The 23,793-nt window shown below is 42.2% G+C and overlaps 1 protein-coding gene across 2 annotated transcripts in view; it reads right to left on the reverse strand.

Annotated features, from left to right (window-relative positions):
* CACNB4 (calcium voltage-gated channel auxiliary subunit beta 4) overlaps nt 1-23,793 on the reverse strand; it is a 151,723-nt gene that overhangs the window by 21,473 nt on the left and 106,457 nt on the right. For both annotated transcript variants that reach the window (XR_002104541.1, XM_019554515.1), the window contains exons 9-11: nt 15,953-16,062; nt 12,150-12,301; nt 7,270-7,365 (exon numbers count right to left, since the gene is read on the reverse strand). Coding sequence is in view for 1 of the 2 variants with exons in the window: in XM_019554515.1 (XP_019410060.1) it covers nt 7,270-7,365; nt 12,150-12,301; nt 15,953-16,062 (358 nt within the window). In the remaining variant the exon portion in view is untranslated. The remainder of the gene's footprint in view (nt 1-7,269; nt 7,366-12,149; nt 12,302-15,952; nt 16,063-23,793) is intronic.

Below are 23,793 nucleotides of genomic sequence, written 5' to 3' on the forward strand. Positions count from 1 at the left end.
ATAGAGCACACCCTCAGCAAGTTTGCAGATGACACCAAGCTGGAGGGAGTAGTAGATATACTAGAGGGTAGGGCTAGGATTCAGAGTGACTTAGACAAATTGGAGGATTAGGCTGAAAGAAATCTCATGAGGTTCAGCAAGGACAAATGCAAAGTCCTGCACTTAGGATGGAACAACTGCATGCATCAGTTCAGACTGGAGCTGACTGGCTGGGCAGCAGCTCTGCAGAAGAGGACCGGGGGGTTACGGCGGACAATAAACTGAGTATTAGCCAGCAGTGCACCCTTGTTGCCAAGAAGGCTAAGGGCATACTGGGCTGCATTGGTAGGTGTTGCCAGTAGGTCAAGGGAAGTGATTATTCCTCTCTATTCAGCACTGGTGAGGCCACATTTGGAGTACTGTGTTCAGTTTTGGGTACCCCACTACAGAAAAGATGTGGACAAACTGGAGAGAGTCCAACAGAGGCCAACAAAAATGGTGAGGGGGCTGGAGGACATGACATAAGGAGGAAGATTGAGGGAACTGGGCTTATTTAGTCTAGAGAAGAGAAGACTGAGGGAGGATTTAATAGCAGCCTTCAACTACCTGAAGGGGAGTTTGAAAGAGGATGGAGCTAGACTGTTCTCAGTGGTGGCAGATGACAGAACAAGGAGCAACAGTCTCAAGTTGCAGCTAAGGAAATTTAGGTTAAATATGAGGAAGAATTTTCTCACTAGGAGTGTAGTAAAACGCTTGAACAGGTTACCCAGAGAGGTGATGGAAGCTCCATCCTTGGAGGTTTTCAAAACCCAGCTAGACAAAGCTTTGGCTGGGAGGATCTACTTGGGGATGGTCCTGCTTTGAGCAGGGGGCTGGATTAGATGACCTCCTCAGTTTCCTTTCAACCTTAACTTTCTACGGTTCTATGAAGTAGCTAGCAGCTAGCTCACTGCTAGCTCACTGCTAGCTACCCCACCAGATCAGGGCAAGGGCTGGGACCTACCTCACCCCTACAGCTCTGTCGAAGCCTTGTGACTTGATCACCTGATCAGGGCATGGGGCTGGGACCTGCCCCTGACCAGGACAGTTCCCAGCCTGCACCCACATGTGGGGCAGAGGCTGGGGAGCCTGTTCCCCACTCAGCTCCTTAACCATGGAGCTGGGTGGGGCAGAGGCTGGGTAGCTTGATCCCTGCTCAGCTCTGCAAGTGTGGAGCTGGGTGGGGAACCAGTTTGGGAACTTGTTCCCACTCAGCTCTACAAGTGCAGAGCTGTATGGGGAATATGCTCCATGAGCACAGAGCTGGGTAGGGAACAAGCTGGGAAACTTGCTCACTGCTAAGCTCTGCAACTGCAGAGCTCAGTAGAGAACAGGTTGTGGAACAGGTGGTCACCTGTTCACAGTGCCCCTCTGCTATGTTGGACACATGGGAAATCCCAATTGTGAAATAATATATGAACACCGCTCTGACATCAGCTGCAGAAAGATATGTTAACTTGCGGCAGGACACTTTATCCTCCCTGGACATTCTATCACTGACCTAAAGATGACTTCTCTTAGGCAGCAGATCTTTAAAAACTGGTTTGAACAGGAAACTGAGGAATAAGACATCATCCATATGTGTTAGGTATGATTTAAACAGGGACTATGGATTTTTAGGCAATTATCTTAACGAGTTTTTGTGACTCCATTGTTTCCATGGGTTTATTGCTTGCTTGTCTACATCTCCCACACTCTCCCTCCCTTCATGGCTTTTGCATTCAAACTACTATCTCCATTTTATATACTGCTCTATGCATATCCTTTCACAGCATCTGATGAAATTAGCTTGGCTTCATGAAAGCTTGTGCTACACACACACACACGCACCCATGTGCACACACACACACACTTTAGTTAATCTGTAAGGTGCAAATCTATCCTGCTTTCAGTTTTTAAATCACCTGGCTACCTGGGAATGAGTAATATCTATGCTGGTGCATTTTAGTTATGCTCACGTATCACTCCTAATATCTTAAATTATATTAGAGGCACCTCAAGCATAAGGATGGGAACACTTTTCTAAATAAATAATGAATGGCATTTGACTAGAGTATATTCAACTACACTCTTGGTACAGTTTCTGTTTCATGAAGACATGTAATGTAACTCCTACCACTTAATGAATTCCTGCAGTTGTATGCATTCTTAGCACTAGTGTGAGAAGCATCAGTGAAAAATTAATGAGGAATTGATAATGAAGATAGTTGATCAACTGAAATATTCAAAAAAGACAGCTATTTTTATAATGTCTAGCCCTACCGAGCTATCCAATTTCATGAGTTACTTGCAGCACCACGCAAATTAAAAACGTAAACATTTCATAAAGACTGAGATATGCAAATATTCTTCTTGCAGAAACGTGAACTTTAGAATCTACTTTATAAGTTATAATGCAGGGGTTGGCAACATTTTTGGGTAGAGTGCCACAAACAACCGCAACCTCGATTTGTAAGATGTTGGCATGCCAGGGGTGGGTGGCAGAGGAGCCATGGGGGGCCTAATCCTTGTTGTGGTTAGCATAGGTCCAGCCCCTTCCTTGCCATCCACTCCAAGGTGTGCGTGCCAAGCAAAATGCCTTCATGTGCCACACTCTGGCACCCATGCCAGGGGTTGCCTACCCCTGTTATAATGTATTAGACACAGAATCATAGAAAAATGGTTGGAAGGGGCCTCAGGAGGTTCCACACTCAACACAGGAACATCTTCTAGGCACTCTGTTGCAGTGTTCCAGTACTATGCTGTCCATTAGTTCTCTGAGCCTGTGAAAGTTTGCTTTTCTGAAGTCTAACGTCTTCATTCTGCTACTAGAGGTGCACCAATAAAGATTTTCGGGGCCAATACCGATAGCCGGTACTTAAGGAGGCATATCAGCTGATACCAATCTGATTTCCGATACAGCTGCCTCCAGCTGGTAAATCTGGTATGGTAGAAAGGGAGTGGGGAGGCAGATCAACACCCCCATTGTGAGGCATGGGCAGGTGCTACCCAGGTTGCGGGGGGGGGGCAGAGGAAGGTGGCTCCTGCTGTTGCTTGCACTCCAGGAGGGCACAGGGAGGGAGCATGTGTCCCCCAGATCTGCACAGGCGGGTTACAGCTGGGGCTGCACGGGGTTCTTCTTGGTGGGGGCTAGCATAGAGCTGCAGTTTCGCTGGCATTGAGCTGCAGTGGCAGCCAGGCCCTAGCGCTGCCAACTTGATCCAACTTGGCCCTGCCACTCGAAAATGTTGCCAGCCTCTGGTCAAAAAGGCATGGTGCAGTGCAATGTACAGAGCTATGTGAGCTAGCTCTGAACAAAATAGCTTGGCTGCATGCATCAGGAAAGACACATTAGCATGGTGCTCTGCTTGGCCACTTTACCATCCTGAGAAGGGGACCATGCAGCTTGTTTGGCAGACATGCCACGAATGCAAACAGCCAAGGGTGGACTTTGGTCTTTTAACTGTACTCAGTTGGTTGGATTCTGCCCTTAGCAACAAATTTGGATCTCCCACTGCAAATCTCCCTTAAAGGTGGGGTAAATTAGAAGTAACTTCAGTGAAGTCAAAGCAGCATGGAATTGACTAAGTGACTTCAGTGGTTGTGGTCAGCTGATGCATGCGTCTGTAGGTGGAACTTGGCCCAGAGCAACTACAACTAAAAGTTAAAATCTTCAAGTGGTTACCTGGGCAAGGTCTCACTGCATACCATTGGGAGTTTGTCTCAGTAAAATCTCAGACTTGATTTAAAAAAGTGAATCAGAAAGACAGAAATTGTTGTGGATATTTTAAAGTGCTATTATGTGACAGGCCCCCCACACTGGTGAAAGACATTTGTTCCAGTCAAGCTCAGGCTCTTACTTCCAACCAATTGATAGGGACTTGAATTGAAATAAGAAGCTTGAATCAACTGTAGAAAGAAGCAAGTGCATGTGTGAAATATGCACAGACTGCTCTTTGCAAATGAAGAAAAATACACATCTTCCTACGTGTGAAAAATGTGAAGGTGAACACTACAGATGGTGTTGCATATGCAAGCAGCAATGACAGCCCTTTTGTTAACACCAGGGGCCAAATTCAGATGCAGTGTATGCAGGTGCAACTCCATTTAACTCAGTTTACACTCAGTCTGAATTAGAGCTGATATGTATTTCAGTTACTACTACTATAGAACTGTATCATATTTATGCTAAATGGATTTCATAGGCTATCTTCCCCCACTGTCACTGTAACAAGCACAAGCTAATGGAAAATTACACAAGATAGAAACATAATACACTAGACCCTGCGTTGCAAACCTGAGCTGGCTTCAACAACTTTCAGTGCTAGTTCAGGTGGAAAACAGGCAGGATGACAGAAAGAACTAAAGATGCTACTGTTACTGTAACCAGAGATGCCTCTAGCACGCTGGCGCTTGAGAAGGCAAGGGCTGGGACAGGAGGGATGCTTTTTGTTATGGCTATTTCTAATATAGCAGGAATGAGTACTTTCCCAAGAAGAATGGCATAGCTTATGACATGACATGTTCTCCAACCAAGTGCAATTAAGAAATGGTGTGTACACACTTGTTTGACTTCCTTCTCTTTTTACCCTTGATCAAAGTCTTAAAACTAAGAAAAAGAATGCATGTTTATATTGTAGAGGGCACTGCTTGATCACCATGGAATAAATAAGTTCTCTGAGTAGGAACACTAGATAGGGGAGCAGTGCCTTCCCTTCTCTGCAAGGGCAAGATATAATCTGTCTCTTGCTTGGGTCACACTTATAAAGGTGGGCTGGCAGCTCAGGTGTCAGGGATGTTGTGGGTAGTAAGTGGGGATGGGATCAGAGTTGAAACCAGCAGGAGGAGCTTAGGAAGAAGAGAGACTGGTTGCTGTGGCCAAAGCTGAGAGAGTCCAGTGATATTAAGCCACCTTGTTAATGCCCGGGGGAAAAAAAGAAAAGAGGTAGGGACTCTTTCCTGCCTCCCTATTCTGGGAAGGACACATCAAAGGCCTAACTTACCCTCTCTTTAACACGGTGCTTGGCTTCCACACTTTTACTGCCTTTGGTATAAGCAGTGACAGCAGCTGACTTTCACCTTCCTCTTGTTTGATGTGGTTTATGTATACTGGCCTGCCAGTTGAGACACTGTTCTTTATTCAGAAAACCACTTAATTGTTCCTGAACCCATCTATTCCTGTGGTAACCAAAATATAACCAGATCTCTCTAAACTAGCAGAAAAAAATCTCTCTAAAGCAAGTTAGGCTTTACCTAACTCAGATTTAAGGTGACATATTAGTATAGGACAGGTAACAGACCAAAAATGTGTTTAAAGTCTAAGGTGGACAAGGGACATGACCTTCAGCATGTGCTAAACTGATTGCTTCAAAGCTTATGAAGGAGCACAGACCCACATGTGTGAAAGGCAGGGTGCCTTATCTACATTACACTTAGGCTATAGACAGACATGTATTTGTAGTGCTACAAATAGAGTGCTATGGGGCATACAGGCGTTCCTACCCCTTGGCTGGAGAGCTACAATGTCACCTGTCTTGGCAGCAAGGGTACTGAGCACAGTTTGAAATAGGCTTTCACGGGTGTTTCAAATGGGTTAGCTCTTTTAAGGAACCGTAAACAACCAGACCATTTATTTTGGGGCAAATATGTTTGGACACTCAGAATAAGAGGTCTGAATTTACATTTTTGTGCATGGACACTCTTATTTCAGAATGCAAGTGGCTAAACCCTAAGGTAATTTTATTCAAAAAACAGTGTTCACGCACAAAATTCGACCATAGTAACTAACTAGCTTTAATTCACAGGGGGGTTTTTTCAGTGAAAGCTTGCAAGTTGACCAGGACCCACTTGATTCAAGCAAAAAAAATGAACATCAAACCCAACATCAACTTGTCTCTTAGTCTGGACATAACTACAGGGTCATCTCTGTACCAGGATCAGCTTAAGGTCTCAGTAAATGGCATTAGGAAGTTTGGAAGTCTCTCTTCTGTTCACCAAGCCATTAACTGGCAACCTGCTGCTGCTTTACCTTTCCACATGGACTGGAACAGACAATGACTTGTCACTTTAAGCTTCTGAGACTTGTAAGTCCCATGACTCTCTATTGCTGAAATATGGAGGTTCTCACAGAGGGCTTCCTGCATGGCAGCTAAGCCTGACAGGAGTAGCCAACTTCTCTTGTCTTTTGTAGTAAATCACTGCTACATTCTTTTCCTTCTCTAATAGAAAGGGAAGTCAGGGTCATATTTAAAAAGTTAGCAGTTCAATAGATTTAAAAATAAAACCCACTTTGAGACCTGGACTCAGTTCCTTAAGGGCATTTATAACTCCAGGCAGACAGTCCTTGTGTGAGTGCGTTCAGGACATAAAGAGCTTTGTAAAAACGTTCCAAATCTTAAGCCCTCACCTATTTCCAAACTATTTCAAGATACTCCTTGTGATAAAGCTTTTTTATTTTAAAAGTACAGGTATGGCTATACCCCATGTAGGACTTCCAAGAGCCCAGGAGGAACAAAAGCATGGAATCCAATGTGAAGTCCGCTTTCGTTCTCACTATAAAAATCTAACTTTGCCATACAACTATTTGTTACTACAGAGATGGATGTGAGAGAAGCCCCTAAGATGAATGTCCTGGTATGATCCCTCTGTTGGGAGCAGAAATGACTTGTATGTGCTATCAGGCTAACTGCCATGCCCAGCCACTGGATTTTAAAGGAGAGTTCCTCCAGATGCCCCAAGATTGAGGATTATAAACAAATGTTAGCTGTCTTTTCACATATGCCTAGAAGAACAGTTATCTTCCCTGGAACCTGTCAACCTAACCATCTGGGGCAGCTTGCAACTCAACTAGGATGCTGCACCAGTTAAAACTACCCACCCATGACCCTTGTTAAAGTGACCTGCAAAAACTGGCCAGCTCGACCGAGTCACCTGGGATATATCTCCACAGATGACTAGGTAAAAGCTTTCCTTCCTAAAGTGCCAAAAAGTCAATTTTGAGATGCAGGGCATTTGCGGTGGCATATCTTTTCCTTGCCAGGGGTTTTGATTAGCCTGGGTAACTGGCGCACAGCCAAGATATTTCTCTGGTTAGAAGAAGTGACTAAAACACCCTGAACGTTTTTCTTCTTCCTTAGTAATAAAAGCTGATCTAGGATTGTTAGCATCACCAAAACATCAACTGATAACACATGAAGTCAATTTTGATAAACATTGCAGACATGTCCAAAGCTCCTGTTGTCACTAAAGCTTCATCCTTTTCTCTGTACTTACTGGTGGGCATTGTGCAAGTTTATCAGCTGCCACCAACTGAACGTTCAGGTGTTTACTTTGTGATTTTCCTCTAGATTTAATCAACCGCTGCAAAACCTGATAGAGGAAAAGAAAACAAATGTGAGTGTAAGGGTCATACATATTCAGCAGCTTCAAAGATTCAAATGCCAATGGTAGGATTGCCTAAATTAAAAAGCTTTCATTTGTGTTGTTGGAACAAGGTGTAAGGGAAGGAAAGGAGAGGGGGTTGTAACAGAGGGGCCCCTGTCCCTTTATGAGGATGCATCTGGCAAAGCCGGCTGTGTGGGGCCACAGATGCAGGAGGGCAGCCTGGCCCATGATTAACAGGGAAAACCCTGCATGGATCTGGGGAAGGCACATGACAAAAAGGGGGCATGGCTTCCAGGTATATAAACTGAGGACCTGAGTGAGAGCAGGCAGTCTGGCCCTGCATGCAGCAGGAAGAGGAGCTCCTGAGGGAGATGCCTGCAGCAGATGGACTAGCAGGCACCTGAGCTGCTCCTTGAAGCTGCCTGGAGGGAACTAAGGGGAGTTGATGGCCTGAGTGAGGCAACAACCCAGAGCAAGTCTTGTATTTATGTTCTAATATAAGCTTTACACTGGTGGACCAGGTGTGGCTATAAGGGGTGAAGAAGAGGACTCAGAGGGTGCCTGAGGGACACATCAAAGTTAAAGCCCTGCCAGAGGCAGGGCATAAGACATGGGACAGAAGCACAAGCACTTGAAAGTCAGGCAGCTCAGCCCTGTTAACGGGCCAGAGGCAGGTATACCGAGAGCAGCCTTGCCTTGGGCCAGGGATGCTGGGTAGAGCTGAAAGCAGCCTTGCCCTGCCCATGCTACGACAGAAGCCTGCTGCCAGAGAAAAGGGAGGCTAAAGGCAAGAGGGCAAAAAGGACAGAACTGAGGACCAAGTAACACCTGCGTGGTATGGGTGTAGCTGTAGGAGTGGAACGAGGCCACAAATTTAGTCCTAAAGGCTGGCAGAACCTAAAGGAAATGAACACACAGAGAGACGAGAGCACCCTAGGCTCCCCAGCCTTCGAGGGCAGCCTCCCCTCGCTACCTGTGACTAGACATGGCAGGTGAGGAACTAGGGGGAGACCCTGGGAGGCAAGGGTTTGAGCCAGGCAGGACTGATGAGGCCACTATGGCAACCCCCGGGCACCACACCTGTCACAGTTGTGTTTAACGTAGTACAGATATAGACACAAACACTTCAGTTAACTTCACTGAGATCTGGGCACACTGGCTTAGCACTATGAAATACAAAATGTAAGTTTGCATGGTTCCATTGTCATGAATTAAGCTATTGTTGACAAACATAATTTTGTAGAGAACCATTCTCCAAAGCCTCTGAAAATTATGGCATCACCAGTTTGATTAGAGCATAATAATAGTACTAAATTATGCTATGTAAGAGTGAGATTACAGCTACCTAGCTTGCTCTGAAGTATATTTTGGGTAGATGAGGTATTTTAACACCCAGCAATCATATTATCTCATCGTTTTTATTGTACTGTGCTCATTTTGAGAGCTTAGAGGGAAGGAAAATTAGGAATTCTAAATTATTTTTCTGTAAACTATTAAAGAAAATTACAGTATCAAACCTCCCTACCTATGAGCCTTTGAACTGAAAGGATGTGAAAGGCAGTACCCTTAACCCTAGTGCTGTAGATCCTGCCCAATGCACTGCCATGATCTCTTCTACCTGACCCTGCATTTGACTCAACAGAGTGGGATAGCAAGTACAACCACCAGCAGAGCAGGAACATAATAGTAGTCAGGCAAATTAAAGTGTCAAGGGACTGTGCAAATTGTGTATTAAGTTTATCTTTCTTAAGAGCTTTTTATTATTTTAATTGCCTTAAGTGGGACTATTTTTCCTACAGAATGTAGGCCAAATGCCCAGCAGGATATATTGCTGTATGTCCAATTGCTCCATTTGGGAATTCAGACCTTTATTTTTAGAAGCGTTTTTTGGAAACACGAAAGGTAGTTACTATAAAGGGTACTTACTACTGAAGGGTTTTACTAGATAAAATAGCAACTACCATTAATAAAGAAAGCTTTCTACTATTCACTAAAAAATACAGGTGCTATAGAATAGCATAATAAGTCTGAGAGTAACTGATAAACTTTAGAAAAAGATCTAAAAGGGTAAGGTTAAAAATATGCAGCAGGTTCATTAAAACCATTATTTCAATTCAAACCAGTGCAAACACCTGTATGGATATTCTCATATTAAAGGAAACTTAATTTTAGTCAAATTTGGTCACCTGAATTTAGGTAACTCAGTTTAAGCCAAGTTTAAAATCTATGTAAAAATACACCTTAAGTGGTACAACTTCGAATTACACAAAGGCTAAGGGCCAGATCCAAAAGATTACTTAGACCAGTGGTTTAGCGAGCGTGGGCTGCCCTCTGCAACCCAGCCCTGCTGCAAGCTGAAAGCCTTCACCCCTAGAGCTGCCAGCTGCTTGTGTTTACCCTTGCTGGTGACTCCCATTCCCTTTGCAGTGAGAGTAACTGCAGATGCAAGGGAGCTCTACAGAGGGGATGCTATCAATTCCCTGTGTCAGACTGGACCTTTGCAGGCCAGGCTGGATCCAGCCCACGCACCATACATTGCTAATCCTGGGGTCAGGCAGATTTTAGCTGCCTCAATACACAACTGCAATCAAAACCCCCTCTCATCATCTCATCCTAGAGTCTCAATAGGTGCCTCCCTGTTTGACCTAAGTGCCCTCTGGGCATGTTTCGCACTCCTCCAGCCTGCACAGCTATGAACCTAACTCTGAGATGGGCCCAATCTGATAGGTGTGCTCAAAGCATGCCTAACACACCAACAAAACTGGGTCCCCCAATGACACTTTCTATTGCTTTCTTTTTAACAATGGCTCCTAGACAAGCCGAAAGTGGCAGTGGTCATTTGTTTATACAGTAGCCCTAGGGCAGTGTTTCTCAACCTTTTTAGATTTGTGGCACCCTTTGATCAATGCCACACACCCCTTGGAAAATGCTGGCTCCTTATTTTCTCTCGGTTTTTGACTATGGAAAAATAATAGAGCAATTCTTCTGTTACAAAGAACACAGAAAGATCACAACAGGTCAGAATGTTTCAATGCTACGGATCCCTATTTGAAATCTCTATGGTTTATTTTGTGAAAAATATTTGCGTACCTAGCAATGCTAACATTGCATAGCACCCCAGGACATTCCTAAAAGGATCTCATGGCACCACCCTAGGTAAGAATCACTGCCTTAGGGTTAGATTAATATACAAGAAGTTATAGGTGCGTTAGCCTGAGAGGATTCACCCCATATTTCCTATTTCTCAGAAGACTTTCCTAACTACCTGGATATAGGTTAGGCTGAATAAGGAGCATTCTTCACCTTTCCTGTTCAAACTGTACCACTGGCAGAAAGGAATGCCAGGACGACAAGACAGCAGGTCAGGCAAAAAGGAGTAGGTATTAGTTGCTCAGTGATGAAGGAACTCATGTAGAGGGAGAGTCCTGGTTTCTGGTCCAAGTTCCCAGGATTGTTCTGTATTTTACATTCAAAGTTAATTGGATTAAAATAGAAAAAACTCTAGGCTGGCTCTAAGACTGCCTACAGAATTGCATCCATCTGATGACACAGGCAGAGGAATATCATGTTTCCCAATGGCTAGCTCTTACTGACTCACTGTTTAGTGTGCTGGCGTTTTAGATTTCCCTTTTGAGGGGCCTAATTCTCCCTACACAGCAGTCATTGTATCCAGGCTCACGTATACAAAGTTACTAGCGACCTTAAAAAATGTAAAATAAATTTACTCCTGTGGCTTACACAAATAAAAAAGATGGTTTAAGACTGATTTAATCTCCTGTCCCTAGAGACAGTTGCTCCAGGTAAGGACTAAGGGATACCAGTGGGATAGTGGGAAGAACTGACAGCTGAGCTGAAGATAATCAAAGGATCTCCAGGACTGTCAATACAGCACCCTTTATAATACACTGATGATGATACACTGCAAGTTTGATTCAAAAATACATATCGACTTTTAAGGCAAATACTTGCATGAAAATTTTAATATGAAAGGATTCTCCACCTCACCCCCATCTTTCCCTCCCCCTGAAGGGGAAAGAGTGAGAGAAAGTAAATGGACCAATAGATGACTAATGCTCATTGTTACTTAGTGAGCTAATAAAAGGGGCTAAGACACAGTAGGTGGATCTACATGTACAATTAATTCAAAGCAATAAACTCAGATGCATATTGTGCAGGAGTTTATTTCTCCCAGGTGCTTGGTTTGAACCTGTGCCTGGGGCCACAGCATGCTGAGCTGGGTTGGAGCAGCCCCAGCTGGCAGGAGGCCCAAGGAGTCAGCCTGCCAGCCCAGGGCTGCTCCAACCCGGCTCAACATACTGTGAAGGGGCTGGCTGGGACATGAGGGTGCTCCAGTGCAGGGCTTGCTGGCAGGCAGCCCCTGAACTGAAGTACCCTCGTGCCCCAGCCAGCCAGGTCAGCGCCTGCACATGTGTTACTGTGTACTAAAAAACTCCACTGCAGGACAGTACTTGTATTTACAAATACTAACCCGTGGCGGTATTGATTAATTTACTGCAGCCTAATAGGCCCACACATGCAGATGCCAACACGTTTACTGGGGACCTAATTAGGTAAATGTCTCATGTAGACAGTAAATGTCTCGTGTAGATATGCCCATTGATGAGTGTAGCACATGATAGTGTGTAAAATAAAAGTTTTCTTCCAACATGAGCACATTTTGCTGATATCAACACATGATTTTCAGGAGGATGCTGAGAATGTTACACTTTAAAAATAAAATACATACACTAAAGTTGAATTTGCGTTACCTTCGGAGAAGACACTTTAACGTGGACAATAATCGGTGCTAATGATGTCTTAATAAGTTGTGCTGGATGATTGATAGTATCAGCATCAAGGACCACCAGTTGCAAGGACCTGGCCAACTCAAAGATTCTTTCAATTTCACTCTGCACTTCAGCTAAAAAAATGTAAATGAACAGGTCACAGATGCTCAACTCCAATATTATTAGGCAAAAAACCACACCACCCACGTACACATACAATATATATAAACTTAGTGTGCAAATGAGTATGTAACCTTTACAAAGAAGACTAGAACCAATAATTCAAATGCAGAACATACATTTTTAGGCAGTTGTTTTAAAATGGCATTTTGGAGTCAATCCAGTTTATCCTGACAACATGTATTTACTATATTACAAAATTTACTTGCATACCACATGCATCTTCCCCTCCCCCCGCAAAAAAATTATCCAAAACTGAGATGCAAGTTTTAAGCAAGGAAGCTGATTTATACGGCAGAATGGAGGCATGGGCACGCTGGAATGGCTCCTGAGGGATGGTTTCATGCTTGGCTCTAGGTGCATGCAAGAGGGGAGGAGTCTGCTGCTCAATGTCACTCTTTCTCTCCCCACTGCTGAACTAGCAACTTTTGGCTGAGTAGCCAAGAGCTGCTGCCAATTTGACAGCAGCTGTGATGGGTAAAAGCTTGAACTGCAGTGCTTCAGCTTGCAAGGAGAGTGAGGGACACTGAAAAGTAGACTGTACCTATTCCATGCATTCAGCCATGACTCTGGAAAAATATTTCTCTTTTCAATCTGCCTTTCCAAAACAAGGTGTATGTCTTATCTAGGGCATGTGGTATGCAAGAAAATATGGGAATTTATAAATTTAAGATGTCACTCCCAAGAAAATAATTAACTATATACGTGCAAACAACAAACCAACTCTGGTGGATTTGCAACAATTCCTAAGTTACTTAGGAGTTGTAGGAGTTATTTGTTGATTGGATAATACTACTCTGCTTCAACCTTGTACTAATGTTCTAACTTTGATCTTTGTGAAAAACTACTGAGTTCAATAGTAGTTCTGTATGATGAGCCAGCAGAAGAATAACCAATGAGAAATTAACTGGTTATGATAAATACTGACAGCATATTAACCAGACAGGCACAAACAGGAATGTTTATAAATCGGTCACTGTTGTATGAATTATACATTTTTATACAGGAGAAAGAAAGAAATATTCCCATGTAAATGGCACACTGAGGCCCTTCACTATTATACAACTATGGGAAAATGAACAATTTTAACTGGATAAAAGTCAGCAAAAGTCCAATCCTGAAAGTTACAGTACGTATGTATAGAAATGAGATGTGCACTACCCATTCACATGCTTTTCATCAACCCAGTTTTTCCTCCAGTAATATTTAAAGCATGTGATTATTTATTAACACTTGCTCTTGGGTGTTTTGGTAAGATCTAACACCTAGATAGATGCCTACCCTCACTCTTTTAAAAACTGAGCAGCCCCCACTTCTTTCTTGCAAAACAACTGGAGAGGGAAGACTTTCTTCCTTCATGCGGTAAATCAGTGTCAAGACCAGGGTTTAATTTTTCTCTCTGCCTGAAAATATTCAAATCCACATCTCCTTCCTCCCTGGGGTGGGGGGGAGAGAGAGCGGGAGAGAGAAAAAGACTGGATCTGTGCCCTAGGGTTTAGGGCATTCCCTGGGTGGAACGGTATCTAGGTTCTAATGACTGTTTAACTTAAAATACAAAACCAGTCCTGGCAGCAGGAACCAAAACCCTAGGATAGAGTCATGTTGACTCCTGTGCATTTTCTCTTTGTCCCAATGGACCTATAATTCTTTTAGGCAAAGTGGCACAGTTTGAACAGAGAGAAGGGAAAGTGCCTCTACCCAAGGACAACCAATAGGCCGGTGGTTGGGGCACTTTTCCAGAAGGAGGGCATATGGATTTGAATCTCCCCAGGCAGAAGGGGGGAAATTGAAGCCAGCTCACTCGCAGCCTGAGTACAGAATGCTTTAATACTGACTTGACTGAAGGGAGCAGGAGGCAACTCCTCCTTTTGGTGCCATGTTTACATGAAAGAAGTGGGCCTGGTTTGTATTTGGAAAGCATAATCACAGACAACCATCTTCAACCGAGGGTCAGCTCTGCAGATCTTGAGTGCAGGGGAATGTCTCCTTGTAGCACTGCGAAGTTCCATAAATCCCAGCAATTTTGGTGCCCGGTCCAGCAGGTCTGCTCTGAGAATATCTATAGAATCGAGCCCTTTGGACACAGGAACATCAAGTTTGTAAGTCCCAATGTGCCTCAATCCTGAAATTCAGACTGCTCACTATTGTCAAGATTACAGCTGGCTCAGAAGAAGAATATCATACTTGGGAAATGTCAATTGCCAAAATATTGATGCCAAGGGATTTTAGTTGCTTCCAGTGTTAAGGAGAAACTGAGTGAGGTGCCTGAGAATCGACTTTCTGGACAAAGGCATTTGAGTCATGCCTCTAAGTCCTTTTGTATATTTAGCTATTGATTACACCTTGCTTAAACACTTAATAAAGTGCTGTGCTATGTTTAGCCATTTCACAATCAGCTGAATTTCATTCATAGGAGGCGCTTTCTCCAAATGAGACATACGCAATTTGGATCACGCATGTAAAACCTCTGTGCTCCAATAAGGGAAGAAACCACTTTGGTTTATGTTCAGATACTGTTTATAGACCCGATTTAAAGCCCTCTGAAGTCAAGAGAGAGAATCCTTCTACTCATTTCCCTATGGTAGATCTTGTGCAAGCTTGGAAGGGTTAAAACAATAAAGCCTCTTGAAGAGAGGGTATGTGAGATTAACTGCACCTGCACAGAGGAGGAAACTGCTAAAACCAGCTAAGGAGGCCTAATACATGGCTAGGAAGAATTAGAGAGCCTTGGAGTAGTGACAAGCCATATCTGCCTACTTCCTAATTTCCAGACAAGATAATAGAATTGCAGCAAACAAGTTAAAATTATAGTGCACCAAGCGTTAGGGAGTAAAGACAGATTAGTTATCAGATATCACATAATTCAGAAACCAGTGTTGAGATGTGATTACTACTCTGACTGGTCAGCAAATATATGAACAGGGATTGTACCTGTGTAACTAACTAGGTGTTAGCTAATGACTGAATTATGCATCCACACATGTATTTGAGATGCATAATTGTGAAAGACCTCAGATCTGGATACCTTACACCTATCCCCTTTATTGGCTAGCCTGATCATCTTCCTGACACTGGTTATACTCACTGTGTCTGTCTACTTGAACCATGTTGCAGTAGGAGCTGACAGCCCCCTTGGGAGCAAAAACACCTATGTGAAAAAGATTTATACTGGTGCTGAGAAGCTCTGGAGGACTGCTAAAAAGATCTTTCATCTGGAAAGTGCACAGGTTTTGTGATATCCCAGTGGATCATAATCCATGCCCTACAAGAACCTGTTTGTTTTCAGCAATGGCCATTATAAGCATTTCATGTTTATAAACAAAGGATTAACACTTTTAAAGCTGAAATCTTGTCATTTTCCTCCAGGATATAGCTATGGAAGTGTACAGGTGTTCTTTCCTGCAGGAGAAACTCTTTCTCAGGATAGATCTTCCTTGATAACAGAGGAATACCTTTCTTCTGCAGGAGGCATTTTCCCTGTGGGAGAAACTGGATGAATGCCTGTACGCTTATGGTTTCTATCAGGAGAGCAGCTATTCTCCTGATAGAAACGTAATGCCTGCATGTGGCCTATGTTCAGTACAATATATGTGCCAACATCTTACCTAAACTGGATCTGGTGTTTGACCGTTCAATTATTGCCCTCTTGCTTGGATTATTTAAGACAGACCTCTTAGCAAGAGAAATGTCGGCTGTCACTCTAGTTATTGATATCCTATGAGTAAGAACACAGGACAGAACAAAAACAGTGCAGTCAAATTTTTACTGTACCATATGTGATTTACAACTACTTTGCATTACAGCGTGCCAATACGGTATAATACTAGTCAAATATGCTTTATAGGTGATTTCTATCACTGCTGAAATAAAAACAGTAAGGATAAATCTCTCCCACCACGTAAACAAAAATGTCCCACAGTCATACAAAATTTTCTGTTTGCTTCATTTATAACTATATTATATGCATTTTTGCAGTCAATTTCCAATATCAACTCACTGTCCTAGTTTGTGTGTACATGTGTGCATGTATAGCTGCCTAGTTTTAGACATAAACACTCCGTAAAATAAAGTATGTGATATTAGAAATAATTTTACTGGATAAACCAAGTCTTGGTCCAAACTGGAAGAGCAGTCACAATACGTATAAATACTTCATCTTCAAAGCAAACATGTTTCATTTAAACTATGTTTATTTTACAAATATTAAATAATCTTCACACAAATAGTCAGGTTAAGTACGGAAAGTAGTCCTGAAATTACAGTTTGGAAAAATAAAAACAGAGAGGTTCTTTCTATGCATTTAAATGGGCCTCAGCACACATATCTGCCTACCAGTCATTAACAGGTTTATGCTCATCATAGAATCATATCATAGATGTAGGGTCGGAAGGGACCTTGTAGATCTTCAAGTCCGACCCCCCGCCTGGGCGGGAGAAAAACTGGGCTCATATGACTTATATAAACCTTGCTGGCACAGGGGAGAACCATCATCCATTGGCAAACAGAAAACTGTGGCTTCCCCAAGGTCATACAGGAAAGTCTCTGAGTGAGTCAGTAATTCACACCAGTCTAAGTCGCAGTCACGTGATAGCCAGTCATGGGAATTAACTACTTAATTAACCAGTTAAAAAGTTAAAACATTAAATTTTTCAGCTGTCAACTTTTAACTTTAACTAGTTAAAAAAAATGGTTACACTTTAAAAAAAGTTAAAGTTAAGTTAAAAGTTTACAAAAAATTGAATCTGGTTTTCCCAGAGTTTTTCCTGACACAGCCACTCTCTAGGACTGACTGACATGGAACAATATTTCCTAATTGAAACTCTTGGACTTCTTGTTTGAGAGAGAGCGAGAGTAGCATGCCTTCCTATGAGATATTGTCTCTTAAGAACTACAAATCCCAGAGGTCCTTAGTTCATGCTGGCATTTTCTGTGCATTTGCAGAAGTCAACAGGGCAGCCAACAGGAGAGGGAATAAGCACAAGCAAGCTGAGGCACTGATCCCAGTGAGAGCGGGAGCAAGTAGTGAGGGTGAAGCAGATGATATCTTTTTTAATTTTAATGAAGACCAAAACCAGCAGCCCAGGGCCCAAAACGTTGATCATTACTTCTCATCTGTGAGAAACTTATCTGAGATGCCACCTACTGTGAAACCTATTCATCCATTATAACACACGCATTCCCTCTTGTGCCCATGTCGAGTGATTGTTCAGTAGTGGGGGCTTAGTTTTGCAAGACAGAAGAGGAAATTGTCAGATGTAAATTTTGAAATGCAGCTTTTGCTGACGTTCAATAAGCAATAAGTTTCTGCTGTGCAACTGAACACTCCTTTTCTCATTTAAACTGATTTTCTCATTTCAGTCTGATTTTGATTTTCAGATACTTTCATTATTTCTAATTCAGATGTACTTCATACTCTTTTGTTACCTTTTGAGCAAGAACAATTGTAACAGAGGTTTTCTGTGGAAACAGCTTTCGTTTGTCACCTGGCTATAAATATCTTCGTTCTGTTATTCTGGTATATCTATTGACTTCTGCGAAGTATTTCACATGGAGAGGGTGAGAAGGATCTAACATAACATAGGTATTGGTAAATTGTTATTCTGAAAACTGTATAACACGTATAACATTGTTTTCAGGTAAAGACGGGTGAGCTCCGAGTAAATTAGTGTGCTTCTGTGGGCTTATGGAAAAGAAACCCACTCATTGCATTTGAAAATGAAAAATGATGCTAAGAGGCAATTCACTGTGTTTCACACATTTCTCACAAATCAACTTAACTTTTAACTGGTTACTCTCTTTTTAACTTACCTTTTAACTAGTTGAAAGTGGAAATATTTAACTTTTTACTTAACTCAAGTTAATTTTAAAGGATGCTAACTTTTAACTTTAACTAGTTACATTTTTTATAAACCTTTCCCATGCCTGGTGATAACAGATCATGCATTCTACAGTGTTAGACTGTGTTAATCAAGTCTTTATTTGGACCATAAGGAAAAGGAATGTCAGAGGCAAGTTTATGAGTTTCCACCTTCCAAGCCAACTACACTTCTTTCTGTCACAATTATACACCCAGAGCTGGGCTATGTGTGGTAGGATCACCATAAAGACTAAGAGCTAGTATTTCTGTTCTTATATACAAGATAGCATTTTATCATAGCCCAGAGCTAGGACAAATATAAACTGACATCCCCACGTAGAGTCCTAGAATGAATTACATCTCAGGAGCAGTTCCTCTCAGAGCTCTAGGAAGCAAAGGGGGCTATCCCCATATATGGCTGTCCAATGTCATAAGCAGAGGCTGGAGGGACTTATTCCATGATATAGGAATGTAAGGACTGCAATTTTTTTTTGATCTTTGAAATGGTTGATAAAGGGAGAGGCAAATAGAAAGCTCTTTCCCTTGCCTTCTTGCACTGGTACCTATGTATTCTGTTTCTAAAACTGATTTAAAAGGGGAAGGCCTCAGTTGTTGTTGTTGGGTTTTTTGTGTTTTGTTTTTTAATTATACTTCACTTCTCTCCACAAATATTCTACTTACTGTTGTCCAAAATAACCCATCAACTCACAGTAGATAGCTTTTCCCATTTCTTTAATCCAGTTTGTTTACCCCGTGCATTTGACAGCACTTTTTCAAACTTCAAAAGTTTCTAAGCATTACCTTGGCTTAGAGACTGATGCAGCTTGATAAAATACTATGATGAGTTCTCTTTATCAGTTAAGGTTAAATTAATTTCTTACAGGTTTCACGGTTGCAAAGGGAGATTTTCACAATGAGCTTAAGAGATTTAAAAATTTGGGTCCCACTAGCATGAGTAGGAAAATCCCTGAAAATCTTTTAAGAAAGCCTGCCTTGGATGGCCATTTCCTTTAGTTGTTTCTATGAAACTGTCACATGGCAACAGCAAAGTGGAAAATATTTTAAAAATAGACAAATATGGCTACAAATCCATTAAATTTGTGGAAGACAGAAAGAGTTATAATGCCTGAAACAGCACTTAGATCTTTTTTTTTTCTTCAGAAACTGATTACATTTCAAGTTGATTGTAGCACTTAGATTATATCATTTTACTTTTCAGTTGCTCAGATCCATACTTCTGTCAGACCCACCCTGTTAAGAGCTAACAGCAATGGCCCATTTGGCATATTTGACAGTGGCAAAGATGAATACTGCAAATAGATCCTCTCTGGCACTTTCCATTTCTTTTCTGCATGGACCAAATACATGCAGTAAGGAAAGAGTCTGGGGCAGCTTCATAATTTTGGACTAGATTTTACAACAAAAATGGGGAGGGTATAATAAGCATATATTACTTTTTTCCCCCTCTGTATAAATACGCATTGCTGATTTTTTGTGGATTGTGAGACTGAGATTATGCTCAGCACTTCCAATATATGGTACAAAAATATACCTCGCAAAAGATATATTCATAGCAATCAGAATCTAGCAACTTGATATGACTTGTCACTTCCAGCTGCCATGGTTTGCCTATTGAAAACAATTACTTTCAGTAACCACAGGCATATGTAAAGCTGAATGACATATGCCCACAGCTGGGAAGAGAAGAGACGTCAGTGGTGTGTACCTACCCTTAATACAAATGTGCACTTGGACCCCATGCCATGAGCTGCAGTAAAATAAGATTAGTCAAATAGCTTAGGGGGTGGGGGGCAAGGAGACAATACTGATAAAAAGCACAAAAGGCACAGAGAAATGACAAATTTAATTGCATGCTGCTGGGTAAAACCTTCACTCCACCAGGCTGTAAAAAACCCCCATTCATATGGGGAGTCAGAGCTTGTTACAATCATTTGAGTAAGACAAATTAAAAAACAGGGAAGGGCTAAATGTTTACACAAGAACTTGCCATTAAACATTGGTTTGGGTAGGGCTGATCCTGCCTCAGGACTAGATGAGCTCTGGAGGTCCCTTCCAGCCTGACTTCTCTATGATTCTATGATTATTTATGCTTTATCTAATTTCTCTGAGTTAGGCACAGGAAGATTCCCTCTCCCTTCAGGGCACCCTGGAAACAACCGAATGGGACCGTACTGAATGGAACGCAGGATGGAAACTCGGCAGGTATATTCAGCAGAGCACCCAGGCTGCAAGGTGAATTCAGTGGGCTTGAAAGCGAGGTCAGCCTCCAGAACCCCAGCTGCCATTGGCTCAGGCAGTTGGAGATAAACTTTCTGGAGCAGCAGCTGTGATCAGTACAGAGCCCTTAGGCTCTCAGATATCATAGGAGCCTTTTTCAGTATTAGGCATGGACAGATCAATACACTTTATTACCAGCTTCATAAAGCACCCTGCTCTGTAGCTCCACCTCCATAAATGCTACGCTTATTACACTTGTAAAGTGCTGTTTAACCTACTATATACATACATTTAGTCCAGTATGTAAAAATATAGGCATGTATAGTGATAGTTGGTAAATCATATCATGCTGCAGGAATCTGTTTGCAGTATGGTATATCTAAACTGTGATGAATATTTCTGATCAAAATTATTTTTATTCCAGAGGTAAGATCTACTACAGTGAGTTCTGATTTGTGGAGCTGTTTGCATTCCAGCATGTTTGGGGAAGTGATAAGCCACGTGAAGTTTTCTGTACTATTGATTGCACTGTCTGAGCAATGTAATTGCTGACTCCTGACAAAAATGCAGCTGGTTTTCTGCAGCTGAAATGCATTCTCTAACACTGTAATAAATGCTGTCTATACCTCAAATCTGAATATACTGTGACAACATAAAATAATACTATTTCTGGCACTGAATCTGAGAGCTATGGTAAGATAGAAGTTTATTTTTTTGAAGATGCTACAAACTGTCCTAAAGAAACTGAATTTTGGCAGTCCAGAATTATTGTCCTGGAGCAATAATCATGTGGTATTAACACTTTGCATCAGGAAAGTCAGAGTCGCAGTGATAAAGGGTCTGCAAGGTTAGGCATTTCCCAGCTGTTTGAGTGAGGAGATCCCACGCCACATAACATTCATTAGTCTCTCATAATTCTATAAAACACTTCAAAGAGCAGCAAATTCCTAGCTATGCCATCATCTTAGAAATGCTTGCCATATTCTCCTCCTGGGTACAAACACTAAACCCTTTCATGTTTGTCAGATTTATACTTGAAAGACCAGCTCATCCAACTTGACTTGAACACAGTACTATAGAGTAGAGAGATGTAGTTACTGGTGGTAGACTGAAGTCAGGAAGAAGGCAGGGCAGGGTAACATTTGATGAAATAGGCTGTCACCTACAAAAGTGTATCTGGTCTGTGAACCAGTTAGTCTCTAAGACACTGTGTGTCCTGCCTTCTACCCGACAGTATCACAAGTATTTAAAGTCAAAGGAAATAGCTTTATTAACAACCAGTTATTAAAAACCCTAACTCACTACAATTTCTGTGCCAGGTTATACCCATGTGAGACTACTGACATAAATGGTATTACCTACATGTAACTCAGGACACAGTGCAACCCACTGGGTGCATTTACATGAGATGCTTTACTGTGAAGCTCATTAATTAGCTCTGCAATAAAGCATCACCATCTACATGTGTGGTGCTATTAGACTGCAGTAAACTAATTAACTCTGCTGTAGGATAGTACTGCCCGACACAAGTATTATCCTGCGATGGAGTAGATACATGCAGAAAAATGCATGTGTAGATGGTGACAGGGCTGGCTGGGACACAGTAGGACCCTCATGCCTCAGCCATCCCCTCCACAGCACACTGAGCCAGGGGGAAAACAGCTCCTAGGGCTGCACTGCCCCAGCTCAACATACTGCAGTCCTGCATGCACATGTAAAATGTGCCAGAATTTACTGTATTGTATTAATATCATGTGGAGACACACCCACTGTGTCCAAGCTCATGTGTGTCATGTACCAAAGGGCTACATAGACAAGAGCAAAAACTGAAGGGCATAAGTTAACACAACTTGCCTAAATTTCACATTCTTATACTTTCCTATAATCCCTTACCAGCTTACATGAATTTAAATTCTGAAACTGAGGAGCCCTGACAAGTGTATAGAATCAGCACTCCTCTGACAGGCTAGCTATATTCTTTCTTGCTGATGAAAGACTAGATTCATCAGCAAGGAAGGTAGCAGACAAAGGTTTCAGGAAGACCCAGAAACCTTAAAATGGAAATCAAGGAGCATACTGGGCTTCACTGACACTATTTCATCTACTAAATGATATATAAAACTTACACCATCTCTCTTTTGATGATGGCTCCAGCAATGCAGTAACCATGTTGGACCTGACAATAAACCAGCTGAAATGATCCAAAACCATAATCAAGGTAGATACAGCAACCTTTAGTTATCTTGTCATTTTTATAATATAATATAATATAATATAATATAATATAATATAATATAATATAAATCCATCCACACATGCAGAAAGACCTGCATGGGAACAATCTGAAGAACAACAATCTAACAGCTTGTTGCCTTTGCCTCAACAAAAACCTATGGCTCACAAGCATGAACACCTCATGCCTTCTGAGGACTGATGGGCACGGTGACTGCCTGCGGGTAGTGGCGGCAGTGGATACATGGCAGCAGCAAGCAGGGACCACCCGCAGGTGGTGGCTGCAGCGGTCTTGGTGGCTAGGGGGGGTGACGAGCACCAAGTGGTGACCACCCGCACAGACTGCCAGCAGCACTGGCAGCAGCCAACCCGCGTGCACCTCCTACGCGTTGCCAATGCTCACAAGTAGGAGGATCTGGCTCACTCTATGCTACATAGAAACACAGAAAGTCAAACCAGGACCAGCCCCAACTAGATCATCTCAGCCAAGGCTTTGTCTAAATCAAGGGGAATTAGGAAGCCACTGGAACCCCCAGCATCTTTTGAAAAGTGGGAGCATTTGGTTTCCCTGTAGTAGAAGAGTTCAAAGAATTTAGGAATGAGCTTTTACTGATTTACAAATGAGCACAGAAAGGAACAAATAACAAGGAATACAATCCATTGTGCTGGATATACAAACAAAGTAATTTCCCTAAACTGATCCTACAAGAGAGATTAACTGTACAAGTTTTCGTTACCTTGGGCTTACAGCATGCTACCTGCTTTAAAAACCCCGTTGTTGTCATGTGATGGCTGACACACTCCAGCCTTTTTTCATGACACAGCTCCCCCCACTCGTGTGCCATACACGATACCAGGGGAAGCAGAGCAGGCCTTCCAAGGATGGAAACAACCCTGTCAACAGCAAATAATGAGGGACACCTTCTTAAAAAAGGAATTAAAGTTCTCCCCTTTCTTGGTATAAGCTGGCAGGCTATCTAATTTGCATTCTCTCCTTCTTTCATCCTCCTGAATTTTCTGTAAACTTTCTGAAGAACCTGACATATTCTCCTGAACATTACTCTTTGGGTACTGTCTTTCCTAGACTGCATCTTTAAGGTATTTTTAGCTACTGAGAAA

The sequence above is a fragment of the Crocodylus porosus genome, unplaced genomic scaffold (assembly GCF_001723895.1).
Source record: "Crocodylus porosus isolate Cpor-Errol unplaced genomic scaffold, CroPor_comp1, whole genome shotgun sequence".
NCBI lineage: Eukaryota > Metazoa > Chordata > Crocodylia > Crocodylidae > Crocodylus > Crocodylus porosus.